The sequence below is a fragment of the Vanessa atalanta genome, chromosome 10, assembly GCF_905147765.1.
Source record: "Vanessa atalanta chromosome 10, ilVanAtal1.2, whole genome shotgun sequence".
In the NCBI taxonomy this organism is placed as follows: Eukaryota; Metazoa; Arthropoda; class Insecta; order Lepidoptera; family Nymphalidae; genus Vanessa; species Vanessa atalanta.
The window spans coordinates 8,917,534-8,939,530 of record NC_061880.1 but is presented as its reverse complement, the minus strand read 5'-3'; the positions used below and the strand labels follow the sequence as shown (position 1 = coordinate 8,939,530).

General features: G+C 36.3%; 1 protein-coding gene across 1 annotated transcript; it reads left to right on the top strand.

Annotated features, from left to right (window-relative positions):
• Nucleotides 1–4,752: 4,752 nt before the first annotated feature.
• Nucleotides 4,753–21,815, top strand: LOC125066817 (structural maintenance of chromosomes protein 3). The gene is made up of 23 exons (XM_047675099.1): nucleotides 4,753–4,842; nucleotides 4,953–5,067; nucleotides 5,551–5,690; nucleotides 5,797–5,955; nucleotides 6,696–6,821; nucleotides 7,310–7,477; nucleotides 8,426–8,517; nucleotides 8,630–8,783; nucleotides 9,298–9,527; nucleotides 9,957–10,166; nucleotides 10,720–10,819; nucleotides 11,111–11,257; nucleotides 12,395–12,553; nucleotides 12,760–12,918; nucleotides 13,255–13,466; nucleotides 13,792–13,954; nucleotides 14,069–14,232; nucleotides 14,339–14,546; nucleotides 17,068–17,244; nucleotides 17,825–17,961; nucleotides 20,071–20,251; nucleotides 20,540–20,935; nucleotides 21,251–21,815. Exons 1-22 carry the CDS (start codon nucleotides 4,828–4,830, stop codon nucleotides 20,933–20,935), a joined length of 3,612 nt encoding a protein of 1,203 aa, XP_047531055.1. The 5' UTR covers nucleotides 4,753–4,827; the 3' UTR covers nucleotides 21,251–21,815.
• The last annotated feature ends 182 nt before the right edge of the window (nucleotides 21,816–21,997 follow it).

The following is a 21,997-nucleotide window of genomic DNA, read 5'->3' as shown; positions in this document are numbered from 1 at the left end:
TATTATTTCCTTATTTGTAAATGTAAATAGCAAGCAATTTCTCACTTACATTTAGTTTTTCGACATTTCCCCGTTCATAAATGTATGTTTTATCAGATTACTCTGTAATCTCAATATAAGTATATTGTTACGTAAATAAAATACTAAACAATCAGTGCACATCAATTATGATGTAGTTTTATTTCAGAAATACTGTTCCCACTTTCTTGAAACGAGAATATATACCTTTTTTCGAGTGCGATTTTTAACTGTTCCGCGGCCCAGATCTAAAGCCGGTACTAGTCGCATATCTTGCGTTGCCTTTATATGCGCGAGACCAACACCATTGTTTTCATTTAATATTTAAAAATATTGATATAATGTCGTTTCATGTATTTTTTCTATTTGAGTGAAACCTTTAAAGGTATCAATTTTTATTCATTGTTAAATATTTAATAAACGCAATATTACATTAACGACTTAGTGATTCATGACAGAAATATCCAACTACATAATTATATTTCAATAGTAATATAATCTGCATATTAAAAAAAAAACAGAATTTAATATTCTGCTCACAATTTAAGAAAAAATTAAGTAGTATACCAACATTAACATTTAAATAAATAATTATGTTTTATAAGTGTTTGTTTATTCTTTAAATTAGAAGAGACAACAGATATTGACCATTTATAAGATTATAACGCTTGCAACACGCACCCAGTTCATTAAGAGCAGGTTTGGGCGCCTCGCTAATATGATCCCGTCTTGGATTATGTTAGGTACTCCAGCAGGTATCTTAAATATTTTTTCGTTTTGGGTGAGAAAAGAGATTACCAGAAAACCGCTTCCACCGGGGCACGAGTTGTCTTTAAGACAGGGCTGATAATAAACCTCAATTGAATCTTCTTCTTTATAACAGCAACGATTCGTCCCCGAGTCTATTCCGATCCAACTTCAACGGAACTGCAACTGGATCGTTGTATTATTCGAATAAGAAAACGGCTAAACGGCAACGACTACGTTTCGATACAATTAACCAGCCCAGTAGTGCGATTCCGCAAAAACCACGTTAAGATTATAAACAGTTTTCGATTTTTGAACTCATTTCGATACGACCTTGAATTGAAAAATATTTGGTATTCCGTAACAATATGACATATCGTGTGAAGCGAAAACTGTGAAGCGAGATGATAGTGCAACCGGTTTTATTGCTGGTTTTTATAAAACAATTTTCGATTAGGAATTTCTAAAAAACTGAGGAATTTAAAAAGTCAATGGCGTCATAATTCTTGCAAAATATGTTATAAATAAATTATTTTATAGCTTAAAATAATTTGTAATGTAAAATCAGACACATTTTATTAATATCTGTCTGAACATAGACTACTTTTGCGTGAAATTTTTGATACTATCCCAAGCTGATTTTGATTGTAGTTTTACGCTGTGTACTCGTTTTGATAGGTTTTTTTGTAGCGCGAGGCTACCCTGGTTGCCGCATTGTAATTGATCCATATATCAACAGATTCGTTACCGTCCTAGAAATATAGATGAAAAAACGTAATGTTCAAAGATCCATACTATTGCGCCTATTGCTAAACCGTTAACATGTTAGGAATTTAAACATCCTCATTCCACCATGCTTAAGTTATTTAGAAACAGTAAAAGTCTGGGATACCTATGTTTCGTTTTAGATTATGACTGAGCCAGTGACTAATTACACGCACAAAGAAAATACCATCAGAGGTCCCGTGGTCGTTGGCACCCAACGATGTTGGATAAAGTGATTAATAATTCTCGCCTGGCTAATGTATAATACATCGAATGTGACCTCTTACAATCATGATATATTATCGTTTACTCGTCTCAAATAACGAAATAAAAAAAACATTCATGATATAACGTTATCCACAAACAACGTATAATATATAAATAAACAAAATAATTATAACCGAAGCCATAAAATGTTTTATCACTAAAGCAATAAAAAGGAAATAGATACAATTCAAGGAACAAAGACAAGGAAATTAGAATAAACCTAGACATAAAATAAACCTCTGACTGGCAGCTCTTCTTATCATCGACCTCAAGTACGTACCAGATATACTTCTACTCGATGGTAACGATTTGTGCAAGCCTGTCATACATAATTATGTATGTCCCAATTTGAAGAGTGAGTATTCCAACGTATCTATAGGCACAAGGTCCCTTGTACTTACATAACATAGCATACCGTCTTATTTCCCAATGTTTCTGGCATATTTTAATATTTCTTACACTGTTAATGTCCATGGCAAATGTAAGTGATTACACCTACCTTCAGGTGATCAATTTACCAGTCCGTCTACCTATTGTGATTAAAATAAAAAAAAATTCTAATATGAATTCGAATAATCAATTTCATTTAAATTTATGTAGAAGCTTGACGAAATCATTTATTTAAATTTGGAAACTTACAATAGCAAACAAAATTTTCTTATTAAAACAATAGTGATATTAACAAGACCAATTAGTCATAATAGTTCTTTAAACGTAATTTTTCCATAAAGGTACGATTACAAAATACATAAATAAGGTTACCAAACGCTTATTGTCTACACCATTTTTTTATATTTTAAATTCGAAAATAATTTCGCCTGTCTGTTATGCAGACACGGGTAAATCACAGAACGGATTTTAATAAAAGAGTACTGAGCAAACTTTTTTTAAATTCATCAGATATTGACTTCATCAATTGACCCTTTTCGAAGTTCGCGGATGTAAATCTGGATAAGTACCAACATGGTCGTTTGCTGCGTTTGTTTAATTAGGGACTTGTGATCCATTTAGTAAAATCATGCAAAAATAGAAAAGTTTAAATAAAAAAAAGCAAGCATTGCTCACCAAATTGCAGTTGATCTTTATAAAACGATATATAACGAAAAATATTAAAATTATTAATATTAATAATTCTCATACATCATTTATTAATTGTCAATGATAAATTAGGTCATGGATATATGCAGTTCTATTTTAAGCAACTGTATCAATCAAGTCTTCAGTATTTAGGTATGCACCTAGAGCTTCTTATCAGTGCCGTATAGATTAAACTCGGCAAGAATATCGCTATTTAATTACTATCTACTAGTTTATAAATTCTAAATTGCAAAAAAACGTCATCTTTCAGAGTATAAATAAAAGTTATTTGAATTTTAGATTTTATGCTTCAATCATCAGACAATTGCAATCCTCTCGTCAAAGCTTCCGGATTTCTTGCTTTTACAAACAGATTTACACAGTAAACTGAGTATTTCGCTTATGTATTTAAAAATCGTCAGTCTCATATATCTATATACTCTTTACATTTTCGTCCATTCGTCTAATTAAAAACTAAGATGATACCATAGACAATTACTACTTTTTGAACTAGTGAGCCCTGTTCTTCAAAATACAAACCTACTTAAACTAAACTTTTTGTGGTTTTTATTTGTGTCGATAGGGCTCAGATTATTTCGCCGTTGTCTCATGCGATGAAGAAAACACTGTGGACTCTTTGCAATTGTTGTGAACTAAAAATTTGTCTCTGATAAATGTCTGAATGTGTAAACTGGCAATTTAGTACCTATTGCCATGTCCTGCTTACATTGTCACAATAAGTCGACTTAAAAAGTAACGATAAACAATGAAAAAACGATATCAGAAATAGGTTTAACTCGGACAGCAAGTATATATATCTACATATGTGATATATAAACATATATGAAAATGTCGTCCTTACCAATTTTGGCCACGGCAGCCTATCTCAAGGGAGACTAGCCTACTACGCAGGACATACAGTGCACAAGTGTGTGCATAAACACAGGTGTGTAATGAACACACTTACACCTTTCGGTCTTCGGTCTGCTACTGAGAATTTTTCGACAGAAAAACCCAATTACTTATCACCAGCCTAACCTATGATTTGAATCCAGGACCCCGGAATCTGTGGCCTTATATCAAGCCACTAAACGGCTAAATATATTGAAAATCAAAAAGGGCTTAAAATGTATCCTTTGTGGTTCATCCATTATTAGCTCAAATAGTCTACCATCAACCTTTATATTTTAGGCTTTTATTAGACAATAGACATAATTAAAGTTTTACACCCTCATGGATTTGGTTGGTGGTCCTAAGAATAGATTAATTCTTTTTGCTTTTTTTGTGCTGTCTATTGGTACATGATTATTATTATTTTTATATAAATAAGATATCATTTGCCATGTTATGGTACTGTTGACCGCTATATAATTTGATATCCAGCAGCGCCATCTATCGAAGACATAACAAATTGGATAACTAAAAACCCCAGTGAAAAAAAGTCGAATATCATAGGAATCCGTTAAACGACGTTGATGTTCATTAACCTCAAACAGTGTCATCCATTTTTATATAAATACAATACAATAGATATATAGAATTGGTACACGATATGAATAAATATTTATAACCACAAACTAGTCTCGACTTTATTAATTTTCAATTTAGTACCATCTAGCGATGTCTGCAAAAATGTAGTAGGTAATAGCATAATTTTACACAAATACGCCTATTATTAAACTAGGTTTATTTTAATAAGCATTTTCTATAAGAAATCTTATTAGAAAAAGGGCAGTGTAGATGAATATAATAATTTATACTTTATGAAGAGTATGCATTAAACATTACGTGCCGTTGCCGCCTTTTTTATTTTAAAGAGTACGAAGTACGATCTACAAATTAAATTCGTAATCTGTGCCACTGTATTAGTGATTGAAGTGTCAAAGAAGAAATGGCGGTGAATGCTTGGATTAAATTTTTAAGTTAACTTTACAAGTCATTAAATCACTAAAAATGCATATAAAACAGGTAAAAAATCCAGTCAATTGTTTTAGGCAGTGTATCATGACATGCCCTTATTATTTATAGTATCTTTCATTTGTGACGTGTATTGTTAAATGACATTGTTTTGTTTATAGGTGATTATTCAGGGTTTTAAAAGTTATCGTGAACAAATAGTTGTGGAACCTTTTGATAAAAGGCATAATGTAGTCGTTGGGCGTAATGGTTCTGGAAAAAGTAACTTCTTTCATGGTAAGCATCAACTTATAACCACGAACTCTTAAGATTTTCACAACATAAACAATGTGTTATAATTCAATGTTATTTGTTTTATTGCATAAATTTATGGTATTAGTAATAATAAATAATATTATTTGATACTCCTTAAAGCTATTTCTCAATTTATGAAACTATTTTAAAATTTTCTAACAATAATATTCATAACTTTCAACCAAGCAGACTTGTAACATTATTTAATTGAACTTAACATAAACAATTCTTTCTATACCAATATATATATTATAAAGGCGAAATAATTATTGATTTTATAAATATATTATAAAATCCTTGTTTCTATTACCATAATATTATTGGAACAGTATTGTGTCTAGAAGGGATCGCTACTTTAGTGAACATGGGTATGGTTTTATTTTTTATTATTATTAGTCTTAAGTTTACTTCCTTTTTTCTTATGTTTTATGCACAGTCAATATGCTAATTATTGTTTTATTACAGCAATTCAGTTTGTACTGAGTGATGAATTTTCACATCTTAGACCAGAACAGCGACTTGCTCTTCTCCATGAAGGCACCGGACCCAGGGTGATATCTGCCTTTGTGGAAATCATATTTGACAATTCTGATAATAGAATACCGGTAACTGAGTATATTTATTACAATGAATGCTAGTAGCTACATAATAGCTGATATTAAAGAATTATATATTTTTGCTATAATTATCAAATATTCTGATTGCTTTTAGATTGAAAAAGATGAAATATTTTTACGCCGAGTTATTGGTTCAAAGAAAGATCAATTTTTCCTTAATAAGAAAGTGGTACCTCGCTCTGAAGTACTAAATCTTTTGGAAAGTGCTGGACTCTCCAATTCAAATCCATACTACATTGTCAAACAAGGAAAGGTAAGTTTATTGATCTTTTTATTTATTTTTGATGCTCTCTACTTTTTTTCTGTCTTAAGGTTTAATAATCAAACCATTGTTAAATAACAATCAATAACAATCAAACCATTGTTAAATAACAATGGTTTGATCAATTTGATCTTGATTTTATAGTTTACTAAATTTTTAAACCATTATCTAAGTAACTATTCATTAAAATAGATATAAATTTCTTTTAATGCATATCTAAAATTTATATAAATATGTTATTTGCATATGTCAGTGGCAATTTCCCTATTGGACCAATAAAAGTTATTTGACTTTTCTATCTTGAAATTATCAATTTTAGTCTATAGTATGGAAATTGCTTACATTCTCTTGCCTGAATCTTTTGGTCATTTCATTGCCATCTATAGTACTTTGGAAATAATCTTGTTTACCCTATTGCATTTTTAATTTATTTCTGTTGAAAATGTCACCACATACAGTGGCGTAGCTATCGTACGGCCAGGTGGTGCAATGCACCAGGGCCCCGGAGCACAGAGGGCACTCCAACCTAAACTTTGAAAAGAGCGGGTCAGCCAACTTGCCGTAAGCTAGAAAACCTCGACTAAATATAAGTTAAAGAGGCGGTGAGGGTCCTATTCTTTTCCTGTGCACCGGCGCCCTTGGACACCTAGCTACACCATTGACCACGTGTGAATTCTTTCCAGAATTTCATTTTTATTTTCCATATATATTTTATATTATTTGATGAACAGATTAATCAAATGGCAGTAGCTCCAGACTCACATAGACTGAAGCTACTAAGAGAAGTTGCTGGAACTAGAGTGTATGATGAAAGACGTGAGGAGTCTGTTACTATACTCAAAGAAACTGTTGGCAAGGTTAGAAGATTTTTTACAAATCATTCAACTGAACTTATAGTAGTAACACTTATGCTTCTTTGCTTTTATGTAATGAATACTGAGGTTTTCATAGTTTTTTAACTCATGAAAGTTATTTGTGTCCAAAGGGCTAGTTATAACCTAGTTGATAGTTATTCTACCAGCAAATATCTATAACATTGATCCAATGTTCAGGAGGAACTCTGATATTGTGAAGAATGTGGACCGTTACCCCTCATTTCAGTCAACATGTCGAACTTTAACCTTTAACTTAGCATGTAATATATAAAAAGACATTGCAATAAAAATTTATGAAAAGATGTTTCACATGTGATGATGGTTTATGTGAAACATTATTAATTTTTGAATGTTTTCCAAAAAATTAATTTCTGAATCCAGTTGCTTTTTTTATTTTAGATAGAACAATGGTTCCAGATAATTATATTATTATGAATAGAGTCCCAATTTAAAAGAATTATGTTTTACAGGTTGAGAAAATCAATGATTTTCTGCAAACAATTGAAGAGAGATTAAAAACACTTGAGGAGGAGAAGGAAGAACTCAAGGAATACCAGAAGTGGGATCGGGCTAGACGTGTTTTAGAATTCATCATCCACGACACTGAGCATAGAGAAAACAAACGCAAATTGGAAGATGTTTGTATATTTATTATAAATAACTATTTAATTTAAACAATTGACTAAGACTAATTTCGTGATTTTTATAAGTCTATATTGAGGGTTAATGTGCTTGAAGCATTCTATAAATGTCTGGCGCTTCATAGAATGTGTTCCTGATAGGTCATAAGTGGCTTAAATGATATATTATTATTATTTATTTGCTGTATTAATTATATTGTTGTTATAATAATATATATATATCTTATTTTTTATTGTTATTAAAAATATCAGAAAACATACAGTAATACTGTTTTGTCAACTATTTATTTTGTAGTGTATATATGACTACCAGGAACACATTAATGAAGCGGCCGGACAATAAAAAACAAACAAGCAAAAAATTACACTGTTCCAAATTTAAAAGTAGTATACAACATTTTTTTTGATAGTTGTACACTTTAATCGTAATTATATTCGTATTCTTATCCTGATTAAACTGCTCTCAGCTGATGAGACAGCTTGCCACCAAGGACATGATTGCGGTTAACCTCAATAATAATAATATTAGAAAGAGGTAAGTTTTCTATGTTTATTTGTATTTTTGTTTGTTTGTTTTTACGTTTGAAAACCTACTAAAATTATATAGAACTTATAAGTCTGTCAGTCTTGAGGTCCTGAAGTGTTTGAAACATATGCTGTCAAAACTGTATGAGATACATAAAAACTTTTATATTTCCTTCTCCGCTGGCTTTTAAGCCTGTTCCTTATTGATAAGTAACCACCACCCATAGACTTGGCACTGTTCGGAATATATATAAATATAACCGCCTCTTTTGTTACCTAGAATATGTGAAAGTATGTGCAAGCTACTCAGTAGCTATCAGTAGCTTATCTCGGGATAAGCTTGCACAAAACTCTACCAACTAAGTTGTTTCGTATATATTTTGTGACAATAGAATTAAATTAATTTAAATTTTTTTGCAGTTAGAGAAAATGCGTGCGAACAGTGGCAAAGAGCAACAGCATTATGCGGATATGGTGCGTGAAGCTCAAGACCATGTGAGGGAATCTAACAGGTATGGGACTAGCAAAATATAATTTACCTACTAAAATTATATATTACTAGCTACATTATATATTACCAAGCTTATTTGAAAACAATAAATTTGATTTTTTTTTTAATTTTAGGAAACTAAAAGACGCTCGTAAAGACGTGGCCGCGACACGGGAAGAGAAAGATATATTATCGACTGAACAACAGCAACTGCTGAGGGAGAAGACCAAGCTTGAACTGGCAATAAAAGACCTCACTGACGATGTTGATGGAGATAATAAATCCAAGGTATTGTATTGTAAAAATAAGTTACGGTGCATATTATTTAATACAGTTTTATTATAATCATAAACATTCCAGCTTATTCCAATCGAAATAGGAATAAAGATAAACAAACCTTAGAATTACGTGTTTCATGCGATTTGCTAATGGCTCAGCCATATTGTGCACTACTAAGATTTTTTGATACAACACTTATTTATAATACAAGGCTATAAGACTTAACTAATATCCACTTTAATTTGGATTCCAACATTTTGGTCTTCGTTTAAAACGCAATTTTTTCGCAAATCCATAATGAATATCATAGATTAATCAAGCATCACCAATGATATCGCGTCAATTCGCTGTCAAATGTTGTTTATTTGGCTTTTGTATTCTTGTGGTTGGAATAGACTATATATTATTCCGTAACGCTGAAATTAAAAACACCTATATGTAAAATACAAAAATCTGCTTAAGATATACAAACCGTTTTGATCAATACCGCTACCATAGTTTATCATCTTATATTTTTTTGTAGGAAAGAGCAGAGGCTGAACTGGAACGTCTTCGTCAACAAATATCCGAAAAGGAACGTGAATTGGAAGAGCTTAAACCTAAATATGAAGAGATGAAGGCACGCGAGGAGGAATGTACCAGAGCGTTGGCATTGAACCAACAGAAGAGACAAGAGTTGTACGCTAAACAAGGGAGAGGCACGCAGTTCACGTCCAAGCAAGATAGGGATCGTTGGATCGAGAAGGAACTTAAGTATGTACTACTTTGAAATAAATATAATTTATTATGGTTGCTGGGAATTTTAATTTCAAATATAACTGGAGTTATATATTACTTGCTTGTGCAGTCGACTCCCACTGCTTGCATTAAAACTGCTTGTTTTACCCTAAGTAACTATAATATGTATGCTTTTGTTCTTGGTGTTTACTTTTAGTATGCTATAAGTGTTTAGATGGTGGATATTAATGTATCCAATGTTATATGCATTGGATGCATTCATATTCTAGTATTAAAATAAATATAGGTATTGCAATCAATTTTTTTATTTCATTTATTTATTAATAATGTGTTTTGAGGTATGAATTATGTATAAATCTAAGATGGTAATAAATGTCAAAATCACTGGTAACCACAGAGTACAGCATTATTATAATCCTTTTTTTATTTATCTCACTTTTTTAGATCCCTTAATAAACAGATTAAGGACAAAAAAGATCACGAGAACAAATTACGAGAAGACCTACGTCGGGATGCGACAAAATTGACAGAGTTGGAGAAACGTATAGAGGAGATGACGAAAGAAATGGAACGGCAGCGAGTGGCTATCGACGAACACAACAAACAGTACTATGAATGCAAGAAGCGGAAGGACCAGGAACAAAGTTCTAGAAAGTGAGAATATTTTAAATATACATAATTATAACTACCTGCAGATCCTGGATTCCGATACCAAGTCAGATCAATAGAATGTTATTCATTTATTCTGTCAAAATCTTATTAACGGCCTGGAATTAAGTAGTGCCATATTGTATCACAGAAAGCCAGCCTTTAATAGTTATGACTACTTTGTTTATATGTTTACTTGGTGGTAGGACTTTGTCCGTTTGGGTAGGTACCAGCCACTCATCAGATATTCTACTGCCAAATACCAAAACTTGTGTAGGTTTTGAAAGTAAGTTAGCCAGTGTAACCATAGGCACAATATACATAACATCTCATTTCCCAAGGTTCATCGTGCATTGGTGTGATGAAAGGAATTATTAATATTTATTACAGCACCATCGTCTATGGGCTGTGGTGACCACTTACCATCAGGTGACTCATTTGCCCGTCCTCCTACCTATTAGATAAACAAAGACATCATCATCATCAACCATTGATTTGTTTTATGAAGTGAAAGTGATGTTCCTAGATTTTCAATATTAAATACTAATATTATTTTTAGTGAATTATGGCGCAAAGAAACAACATTGACACAGAACCTGTCATCACTGAAGGAAGATTTGGCAAAGGCTGATCAAGCGTTACGTTCAATGGCTGGCAAGGTAAATTGTAAACTTGAAAATAATTTATATTATATGGATCATTTTGAGGTCTAAATTTGAGAACTGTTCAAAATGGCACTTCTAGTATTAAACAGATGTCCTATATTCTGGCATATGACGCATCAAAGTGTAAGTGGTCACCACCATAGACATCGGCACTGGTAGGAATATTAATTAGTCCTTACATTGTCAATGTGCTATCAACCTTGGGAAATAAGTAAGACGCTTTGTCCCTTGTGCCTGTTTAAACTTAAGATAAATAAGGAATTTAATTGAACTTCTTAATTTCAGCCTATATTAAACGGTAGGGACAGTGTGCGAAAAGTTTTAGAAACATTCCAAGAGAGGGGCGGAGATTGGGCCAAAATAGCTACGCAGTACTATGGACCCGTCATAGAGAACTTCACCTGTGACAAGACCATTTATACTGCGGTCGAGGTGAGTCTTCTATGATATTGCAATAGTAAATGTACCAAATCAAATCAAATCAAAATATACTTTATTCAAATAGGCTTTTACAGGCACTCAATATAATCTTGTATCGAATAATATGTATATGTGTGTCTTTACCAATGTATTTTTTACAATTGACTTGAATCTGTGAAATGGCAAAGTTAAAAATGTCTGCGGAATTTTATTATAGAAGTGGATACCTTGCCCCAAGAATGATTTATTGACTTTGCGCAGTCGGAAACTTGGCGTTCTAAGCTTATCCTTACTTCTTGTGCACATACAATGATTATCACTGATTTTATCAAAGTGATCAATGCTACTGTGATTATACATAATATTGTTGTGAATATATTTTGACGCAACAGTGAGTATTCCTACTTTGTTAAAAACATCCCGAAGAGAGTCTAGCTCCAAGATTATAAATAGACCGGATTGCTCTCTATTGTAAAATAAAAACAGATTCAATATCTGCAGCATTACTCCAAAGTAATATGCCATATGACATAATACTGTAAAAATAACCCAAATATACTAGACGAACGGTATCAATATCAGTTAGTTGTCTAACTAACTACCTATACTATATTCCAATTAAAAGATTAGACATATATATACCTGAGATATCCATATTTCATGCGATTTGCTAATAGCTGTGCTTTATCTTGCATGACAGTAAGTTCTTCTATTATATCTTTATTTATAATACAACAATATTTCATTCAGCTTCATTTAACCATAGAAGATATCGACCAATGATATTGCGTTAATTTCAATGTCAAAGTACTGTATTTGTCTTTACTTCTCCTATGATTGGATTAAGCCATGTAGGACTAGTCCCCTTTACTCTTCTACTGTAGAACATAAGTCATTGCCCTCAACATATTAAAAAAATCTTTATTACCTCATTTTAAGATAAAACAAAATAATTTTTCAATCGTAATACAAGTTGGATATCAATTGGTTGATATACTTTATGTATTTTTAATTCACTAAACAGCTATTAATTCAATAAATATATGGTATTGCTTTGCATATCCGGAACGAGTAGATAATATAATTATTATTTTATATTATAGATACAAAAATAAAATATGATATACAGATGTAGAAAATAAATTACAGGTTACAGCCGGTAATCGACTCTTCCACCACATAGTGGAGTCAGACACAGTGGGCACAAAGATTCTAAAGGAGATGAACCGTCAGAGCTTACCAGGAGAAGTTACCTTCATGCCACTTAACCGTCTCCAAGTAAGGGATATGGTGTATCCCAACGACAATGTAAGTATTTGATTCAATTTAATATATTTGGCAAAATATTTTATAAATATATGTATAGTCTGGCCTCAAATTATTTAACTATTAGAAATAAATAGTATATGATAATAAGTAATTCGTATATGATTTGAAAAAAAAAAATCTTTTTCAAGTCATATACACCATTATTATTAATGTTGTACAATAGTAATAATTTATGTTATTTCCAGAATGCAATAGCCATGGTACAGAAGCTTAAATATGATCCCAAATACGCTAAAGCAATGAAGTACATTTTTGGAAAAACACTCATCTGCAGGAATCTAGAGTGCGCTACTGAGCTGGGCAAACAGTTCCACTTGGACTGTGTCACATTAGAAGGAGATCAAGTATGTTCTATCTACAATGTTTTAATATTAAATGGTCTACTCATATTAGTTATTACACACCGACATTAACATATGTATGATGATTTTCAGCTTCGGTTTTCGCTTAAACTAAATAGTTATCGATTGTCAGAATAATGGTAGCGTGTGGTATGGTTAGCAAAGAAATTACGACTTCAAATACTTAGGCTGAATGTTTGATATATTTTACAATTTAGATTTTCTTGTAGTGTTGCTTAAAGACAATCAAATTATCAATACCCATTTTGTTTCCTAACATACAAATAATCTAACTGTTAAAAATAAATTTCAAATGAATGACAACTCAAACAATTTTAGGTGTCTTCAAAAGGTTCCCTGACAGGAGGTTATTTCAACCAATCGCGTTCACGTCTTGAAATGCAAAAGACCAGATCGGAGTTGATGGAACAAATCACCACCTTAGATGAGGAGTTGAACACACTACGGCAGGAGTTGAACAAGACTGAGACGAGTATTAACACTATTGTGTCAGAAATGCAGCGGACAGAAACGAAACAGGGAAAGGCCAAGTATGTACATTAATAACTGCTTATAAAAAATCAAATTTGTCAAATACTATAACCATATTAAAGTACAATAATAATGTTAGTATTGAATTATATGTTTAATATATTGTTGTCTTGTTAATAACAGACAAAAACTGACAGATTTTATATGAAAAATTAAGTTAAACTCCAAGAGTTATACTTCTACATCATATATATATAATCATATATTTACTAAATCTACCACTAAAATCTTAACAAATATCTGTGACAATAAACTAAATCCGAGGTAAGTATAAGTAATAAATAAATTCAAGACACCAAAATTATCTATTTTGTTATATTCTAGGGACATATTTGACAAAGTAAAAGCAGATATACGTCTGATGAAAGAAGAATTAGCATCCATAGAAAGGTTCAGGGGGCCGAAAGAACGATCGTTAGCGCAGTGTCGCTCCAGCTTAGAGGCGATGCAGGCCACGAAAGAGGGACTGGAGTCTGAACTGCATCAGGTTGGTGGACAAAACATACGCCTTATAGACCATTCTTTACTTCCTTAGTTTTTTGGCATTATTTATTTGCAAACCATTGATTCAATTGGTACTGAAAAAACCTCTTTCTTTTAGGAACTAATGGAACAACTGTCGACTGCAGATCAAGGGAAGGTAGACGAATTGAACGATGCTATTCGGAGACTGACTCAGGAAAACAAGGAGGCCTTCAGTCAGAGAATGAATCTCGAAGCGACTAAAAATAAACTTGAAAATCTTCTTACGAATAATCTTATACGGTAATCAAAAATAAATAAAGTTACTTATTTATTTATGTAGATGTACAAATATATAATGTATTAAGCTTGTTCATCTTCGAAGTAACATGTGTAATCGATTGCGCAGACGCAAGGACGAGCTCGTGCAGGCGCTGCAGGAGATATCGGTGGAGGACCGCAAGCGACGCCTCTCCAACAGCAAGGCCGACCTCGCCGCCGCCGAGAAGCGCATCCGACAGATCAACCGCGAGCTCGAGGACACCGAGCGCGCCGTGCAGGCCGCCGTGCGCAACGAGAAGGCGCTCAAGGTGGAGCTCGACAAGTGGCGCACCAAGGTAGGCACGCCGACACTGACGCCGTGCGCGCCGTGCGCAACGAGAAGGCGCTCAAGGTGGAGCTCGACAAGTGGCGCACCAAGGTAGGCACGCCGACACTGACGCCGTGCGCGCCGTGCGCAACGAGAAGGCGCTCAAGGTGGAGCTCGACAAGTGGCGCACCAAGGTAGGCACGCCGACACTGACGCCGTGCGCGCCGTGCGCAACGAGAAGGCGCTCAAGGTGGAGCTCGACAAGTGGCGCACCAAGGTAGGCACGCCGACACTGACGCCGTGCGCGCCGTGCGCAACGAGAAGGCGCTCAAGGTGGAGCTCGACAAGTGGCGCACCAAGGTAGGCACGCCGACACTGACGCCGTGCGCGCCGTGCGCAACGAGAAGGCGCTCAAGGTGGAGCTCGACAAGTGGCGCACCAAGGTAGGCACGCCGACACTGACGCCGTGCGCGCCGTGCGCAACGAGAAGGCGCTCAAGGTGGAGCTCGACAAGTGGCGCACCAAGGTAGGCACGCCGACACTGACGCCGTGCGCGCCGTGCGCAACGAGAAGGCGCTCAAGGTGGAGCTCGACAAGTGGCGCACCAAGGTAGGCACGCCGACACTGACGCCGTGCGCGCCGTGCGCAACGAGAAGGCGCTCAAGGTGGAGCTCGACAAGTGGCGCACCAAGGTAGGCACGCCGACACTGACGCCGTGCGCGCCGTGCGCAACGAGAAGGCGCTCAAGGTGGAGCTCGACAAGTGGCGCACCAAGGTAGGCACGCCGACACTGACGCCGTGCGCAACGAGAAGGCGCTCAAGGTGGAGCTCGACAAGTGGCGCACCAAGGTAGGCACGCCGACACTGACGCCGTGCGCAACGAGAAGGCGCTCAAGGTGGAGCTCGACAAGTGGCGCACCAAGGTAGGCACGCCGACACTGACGCCGTGCGCGCCGTGCGCAACGAGAAAGCGCTCAAGGTGGAGCTCGACAAGTGGCGCACCAAGGTAGGCACGCCGACACTGACGCCGTGCGCGCCGTGCGCAACGAGAAGGCGCTCAAGGTGGAGCTCGACAAGTGGCGCACCAAGGTAGGCACGCCGACACTGACGCCGTGCGCGCCGTGCGCAACGAGAAGGCGCTCAAGGTGGAGCTCGACAAGTGGCGCACCAAGGTAGGCACGCCGACACTGACGCCGTGCGCAACGAGAAGGCGCTCAAGGTGGAGCTCGACAAGTGGCGCACCAAGGTAGGCACGCCGACACTGACGCCGTGCGCAACGAGAAGGCGCTCAAGGTGGAGCTCGACAAGTGGCGCACCAAGGTAGGCACGCCGACACTGACGCCGTGCGCGCCGTGCGCAACGAGAAAGCGCTCAAGGTGGAGCTCGACAAGTGGCGCACCAAGGTAGGCACGCCGACACTGACGCCGTGCGCGCCGTGCGCAACGAGAAGGCGCTCAAGGTGGAGCTCGACAAGTGGCGCACCAAGGTAGGCACGCCGACACTGACGCCGTGCGCGCCGTGCGCAACGAGAAGGCGCTCAAGGTGGAGCTCGACAAGTGGCGCACCAAGGTAGGCACGCCGACACTGACGCCGTGCGCGCCGTGCGCAACGAGAAGGCGCTCAAGGTGGAGCTCGACAAGTGGCGCACCAAGGTAGGCACGCCGACACTGACGCCGTGCGCGCCGTGCGCAACGAGAAGGCGCTCAAGGTGGAGCTCGACAAGTGGCGCACCAAGGTAGGCACGCCGACACTGACGCCGTGCGCGCCGTGCGCAACGAGAAGGCGCTCAAGGTGGAGCTCGACAAGTGGCGCACCAAGGTAGGCACGCCGACACTGACGCCGTGCGCGCCGTGCGCAACGAGAAGGCGCTCAAGGTGGAGCTCGACAAGTGGCGCACCAAGGTAGGCACGCCGACACTGACGCCGTGCGCGCCGTGCGCAACGAGAAGGCGCTCAAGGTGGAGCTCGACAAGTGGCGCACCAAGGTAGGCACGCCGACACTGACGCCGTGCGCGCCGTGCGCAACGAGAAGGCGCTCAAGGTGGAGCTCGACAAGTGGCGCACCAAGGTAGGCACGCCGACACTGACGCCGTGCGCGCCGTGCGCAACGAGAAGACGCTCAAGGTGGAGCTCGACAAGTGGCGCACCAAGGTAGGCACGCCGACACTGACGCCGTGCGCGCCGTGCGCAACGAGAAGGCGCTCAAGGTGGAGCTCGACAAGTGGCGCACCAAGGTAGGCACGCCGACACTGACGCCGTGCGCGCCGTGCGCAACGAGAAGGCGCTCAAGGTGGAGCTCGACAAGTGGCGCACCAAGGTAGGCACGCCGACACTGACGCCGTGCGCGCCGTGCGCTTCTTAATCGTGCCTTTAGTAGCCGCCTTCTTTATTTGGATGTTCGAGTTTTAATATAAAACTTAAAAAATTATAAATTTATTAAATATGATAATAAAATGTATTATATAAATGTCCATACAGATATATAGACATTATCTTTTTGAAATATGTTAAGACCTTGATTATAAAAAAGAGAAATTCTTTTCCGTACAGGAAAAAGAAGCGCAAGATAAAATGGAAGAAGATGCAAAGGGATTGGAAAAAATGGCTTCGAAAGAAGTGCTACTGCAAGAGAAAATTCAAGAGTCCTTAGACAAAATAGCTGCTCTCGGCACCTTGCCTAATGCGCCCGAGTTACACTCGAAATACCAGAAGATGTCTTTGAAACAGGTTAGTGTGTCCGTCTTTTTTGTATTATTTACGTTCTTACTAAACTTTATTATCCGAGCTGGAAGCTCTGAATGACCTACTCATAAAACGTAATCTTCTAAAATGTCTTTAAAATTTTTGTACTATATTGTGTGATTAAACTCGTACTGCATTATAAAGTCACCAGCATTTGCAATAATAGATACATTTTATCTTCACTAATTTGATGTAATAAAAACGACTTCTCTACTACTCCATCAATAATTAGCCACATAATTGGAATTAAATCAATTTGATTGAGATTAGCATAAGTACAATTGACTAAACGTTGAACTTTTAACTCCGATTATCATTATAATTAGAAGAAAAAAAACCGCGGGCCTTCTGTCGCCGTTTCTTCTCAGATATTTGAGATCAAATAAAATGTAATTTTACTAAAACCTGCTACGATTAAAAAGGATAGCAATACCAATATGTTACTTCCAATCCCATTAACACATAAACTAATAACCATATAAGCACTACAACGAAAAATTAAATCATTTTTCATCTTAAAACACAAAAACTCCAATAAAACTAACAGTGTTAATTTTGTGTCCAGTTATTCAAAGAACTAGAGAAAGCGAACCAGCACCTCAAGAAATACAATCACGTTAACAAAAAGGCTTTGGACCAGTTTATAAGCTTTTCGGAACAAAAGGAAAAACTATACAAGCGGAAAGAAGAACTTGATATCGGGTAAGTTTAAAAAAATGTTTTACTTTTTTTGAATGTTTTTAATAGTTCTAAAATTTGAGGAAACTAAGGAACTATTCATTGTTTAGCTTCTTTTCGAAAGGCAGTTACTATTTATTAATAATCTCTTAATCTCAATTCTCATCTCAATTCTCATCTCAATCACCAGGAAATGGCCGGTAAACTATCAATTTAAAATATACATTTTTTTTTAAAAAAAAAGACTGTTTAAACAAAAGCTTTAGTGTAATTACATAATTCCTATAATTTTAACGTTTAATATTAGTTATAATATAAAATTAAAAGTAATATAATAAAAGAAAAGTTTAATTGTTTAGTAAGTAAATAATTCACAATGATAATATATATACAAATAATAATCACCAATGTTCATCCAGTGTTTGAAATTTGTCTATAACCATTATTGAAACTTTAAGGATTTTTTTATTTCATGTCCTATTTCCATTTTTAAAGTAACACAACAAAGAAATAGCTTTACAAACAAAGAAACAAGATTAGAGAACTGTTATGTTTTTTGTCTGTTTAAATGCGGATAACTGTTAATATATGGAACTATAAACCGTTTAATTTCAATCGTCATTAAAATCTCTTATTTCTTTAACAATATTCGAGTAGATTAGATCTTTTGCTACGGTAGCATACATGTAATCTAAATGATTAAAATTTTCCATATAATAAGTGTTATAAACGTTTGGTAAAGCGTTAAATAGCAACGAAATATCATCTACATCCGATAGCAAATCGTTACTGCTGTAAAAGAACACAGTTGGAACAGTCACATTTCTCAAATTATAATCAGGTGGCAACTCTTGTCCATATCTCACTAAGTTCTCACTCGTGCCGTAATCGAAACGACAAAATCTTCCAGAGGAATATAATTGTCCATAATGAACTATTTGCAAAGTTGACGAGTTTGTCGGTACGTGACCGAAAATGACTGGCATTAATGATGGGTTCATTAATTTGTAATCGTTACCAATAATAGATTGTAGCAAGTTGTCGCATCCAAATGGCAGTATATTGCACAAGAAGTTTTGTATTTTACTTAAGTGATCCGTGCTAGATGTGTAAATGTCGGCGTTCCATAAATATCCAAGGATTCCGTAAGCCGACGCCAATATCTTTAATATTGGACTTTTCGCGTGACTCATCCAAGTTACCGGTGCCAGTGCGAACATAATTTTGACTTTCATACTATATTCCGGTTTTAATGAGTTCATAACGTAAAATATTGTCGTTCCTTGTGAATATCCAGCGTAGTATAATTTATCCTCTCCTGTTACATTTAGGACGTAATCTATCATAGCTGGCAGATCGTAAGTTCCAATTTCTTCCCAAGAAAACTTCCAAAAGTCCGGTTGCGTCTGGCTTAATGTTGTATGCGACGGAGAATATTTGTTACCTCTCGCATTTCCCATCCAAACATCAAATCCCTCGTCTACTAGGATATATGCAAGTGCACTATTGGGCCCTTGCAAAACCCAACTGTCTGATGAATCGAGAATCCCGTGCATTAGAAATATAACATTTTTTGTTATATTTCGAGCAGGCATTCTCTGAATATTCAAAATGTAGCCGTCTTCGGTTGTGAGCATGTGTTCCTCGATTCTGTATCCATATTTTGTTGCTAATTGAGTTATATTCAAATAGGCATCTTCTAGTTCTGGTTCGATTCGCTCGCTACTTCCTTCATTTGTGCTTACTATATCTTTGATTCTGTCGATTAAATTGTTAACTGTGAAGAAATTGAAATATTCGAAACCTTTTGAAAATAACGGTAAAGTTATCAAACAAAGTAATAAGAAATTACTCTTGAACATTTCGGTTTGTGGTTTGAAATAAATATTGAGCAGAAGTGAAATAGTATTTATACCACGACAATTACTATTGTCATTACCATATCTTATGGTTTCGTATCGTTCTAAATTATTTAATGAACTTGACATATTGACTTATTACATTTTTTTCCAGAATATAGCTATTAACTCTAATAAACTAATTTATCAATTAACATTTCTTAATATATAAGTTGTACGTTTCGACATTTTAAAACAACGAAAAAATCGTTAACTGATTATTATTTTTTTGCAGTGGAGAAAAAATTCGCGAATTGATTGAAACACTGGAGCACAGGAAACTCGAAGCCATACAGTTCACATTCAAGCAAGTTAGCAAAAATTTTACAGAAGTGTTCAAGAAGTTGGTACCTCAAGGTCGAGGGAGTCTTATAATGAGGGTCGCGCCGGATGAGGGACAAGACACCAACCCCGACGTGAGTAGACTATTATTCAAATTTTAGAAGTGTAACGTTTGAATAGGATTCAAAAATCTGTATAAAATCTGTATTTCCGAGAAAGTAGTAAAGGATTTTTTGTTTTATGCGTTCGTACATCAATGTCATCAGAACCGAATACTTCAACAACCCCTTATATTGCCAAAGCATTTTCTATCAGAGTTGGCATCGGTCAGGCAGTAAATCGTTTTTAACAATGCGCCGGCTTCAAAGGAGATGAGACATATAGGAGATGAGAATGTATACGTAGGTCTCTGTGATCCGCAGCGCGCCAACGCGGACCCGTTCACCGGCGTCGGCATCAAGGTGTCGTTCACGGGCGGCGACGGCGACATGCGCGAGATGAACCAGCTGTCGGGCGGGCAGAAGTCGCTGGTGGCGCTGGCGCTCATCTTCGCCATCCAGAAGTGCGACCCGGCGCCCTTCTACCTGTTCGACGAGATCGACCAGGCGCTGGACGCGCAGCACCGCAAGGCCATCGCCAACATGATCCACGAGCTGTCCACGTCGGCGCAGTTCATCACCACGACGTTCCGGCCCGAGCTGCTCGAGCACGCGCACAAGTTCTACGGCGTCAAGTTCCGCAACAAGGTCTCGCACGTCGAGTGCGTCACCATCGACGAGGCGCGCGACTTCGTGGAGGACAGCGCCACGCACGCCTAGGTATTCGCCGTTAAGTACTATTTCAATTAATATAGCTTCAGCTCTCATTACGGATTATGCATAGTGCGCACAATTAACTTATATAAAAAACAACTCATAATTCATAAAATAATATATGCATGTATTTATATACATTGACGGTATTTACATACATAAAAAGATGTGTAAGTTCATTAATTAAGTTAACAAATAATAATTTTCATAAAAATTTAGTTCGATCTATGATTCATATAACATTTAAATACCTGTAATAATATTTTTATTTCTATATTTCCATTCTAGCCAGAAATTAAATTATCAATTTAATTGCTTCAGATTAATCACCGGGCGCTGATGAAATGTCGTGGACGACCTCACTCTATCCCGAATAAGAGAATACTGTTTGAATCGATATCGCGAACTATTAAATAGCCTTTATTCAATTTGATTAAAAAGAGTAATCATAAAAGAAAATATGAAGTATGAAAATAATTATTTTCGTTATTGGAAAGTTTACATATTCATTCAATGAAAATTATATTAATAGTAACGTATTCTGTGAAAGCATTTATTTAAAATGTGTAAATAAATTAAAAAAAAAAGCAACGAAAATATTATTTTGACAACGTTACTTTCTGTTTAAGTTCGCGAAGCTTCGGTTGTGATCAAGCTTATATTATTTTTGCTAAAATAATTCTTCGTCTTACTTAAAAGTGCGGGAACATTTTTTGTTAAATATTTTAGTTTTGTATTTGATATTTTTTATCCGAAAATCGGTTCAGCTTATCACATTCTTCATTTCTCTCGGTTCGGTTGACGTTATCTTTATCTGTATTGTGTAAGTTTTCGATTTTTATTTAAGATTATTAAATATATTGACATATTTGTAATATTAGATTTTAAAACAGTGTTAAAATAAAACACAAGTTAATAATAAATAAATAAAAAATAATTTTGTTGTATTATTATAGCAGAAAATAATTTCTTGAATTTTATAATCTGTCGCACTATTGAGATGTAATTTTTCTTATATCATCCACAATTTTAATTTTAATAATTGTTAAAAGGAAGCTGCTGATCATT

Bases quoted from the DNA above. Each gene is read 5' to 3' on its own strand.
- LOC125066817 (XM_047675099.1), top strand. The intron at 5,691-5,796 runs GTAACTGAGTAT...GATTGCTTTTAG, and splicing joins ATTCTGATAATAGAATACCG to ATTGAAAAAGATGAAATATT. The intron at 8,518-8,629 runs GTATGGGACTAG...TTTTAATTTTAG, and splicing joins CATGTGAGGGAATCTAACAG to GAAACTAAAAGACGCTCGTA.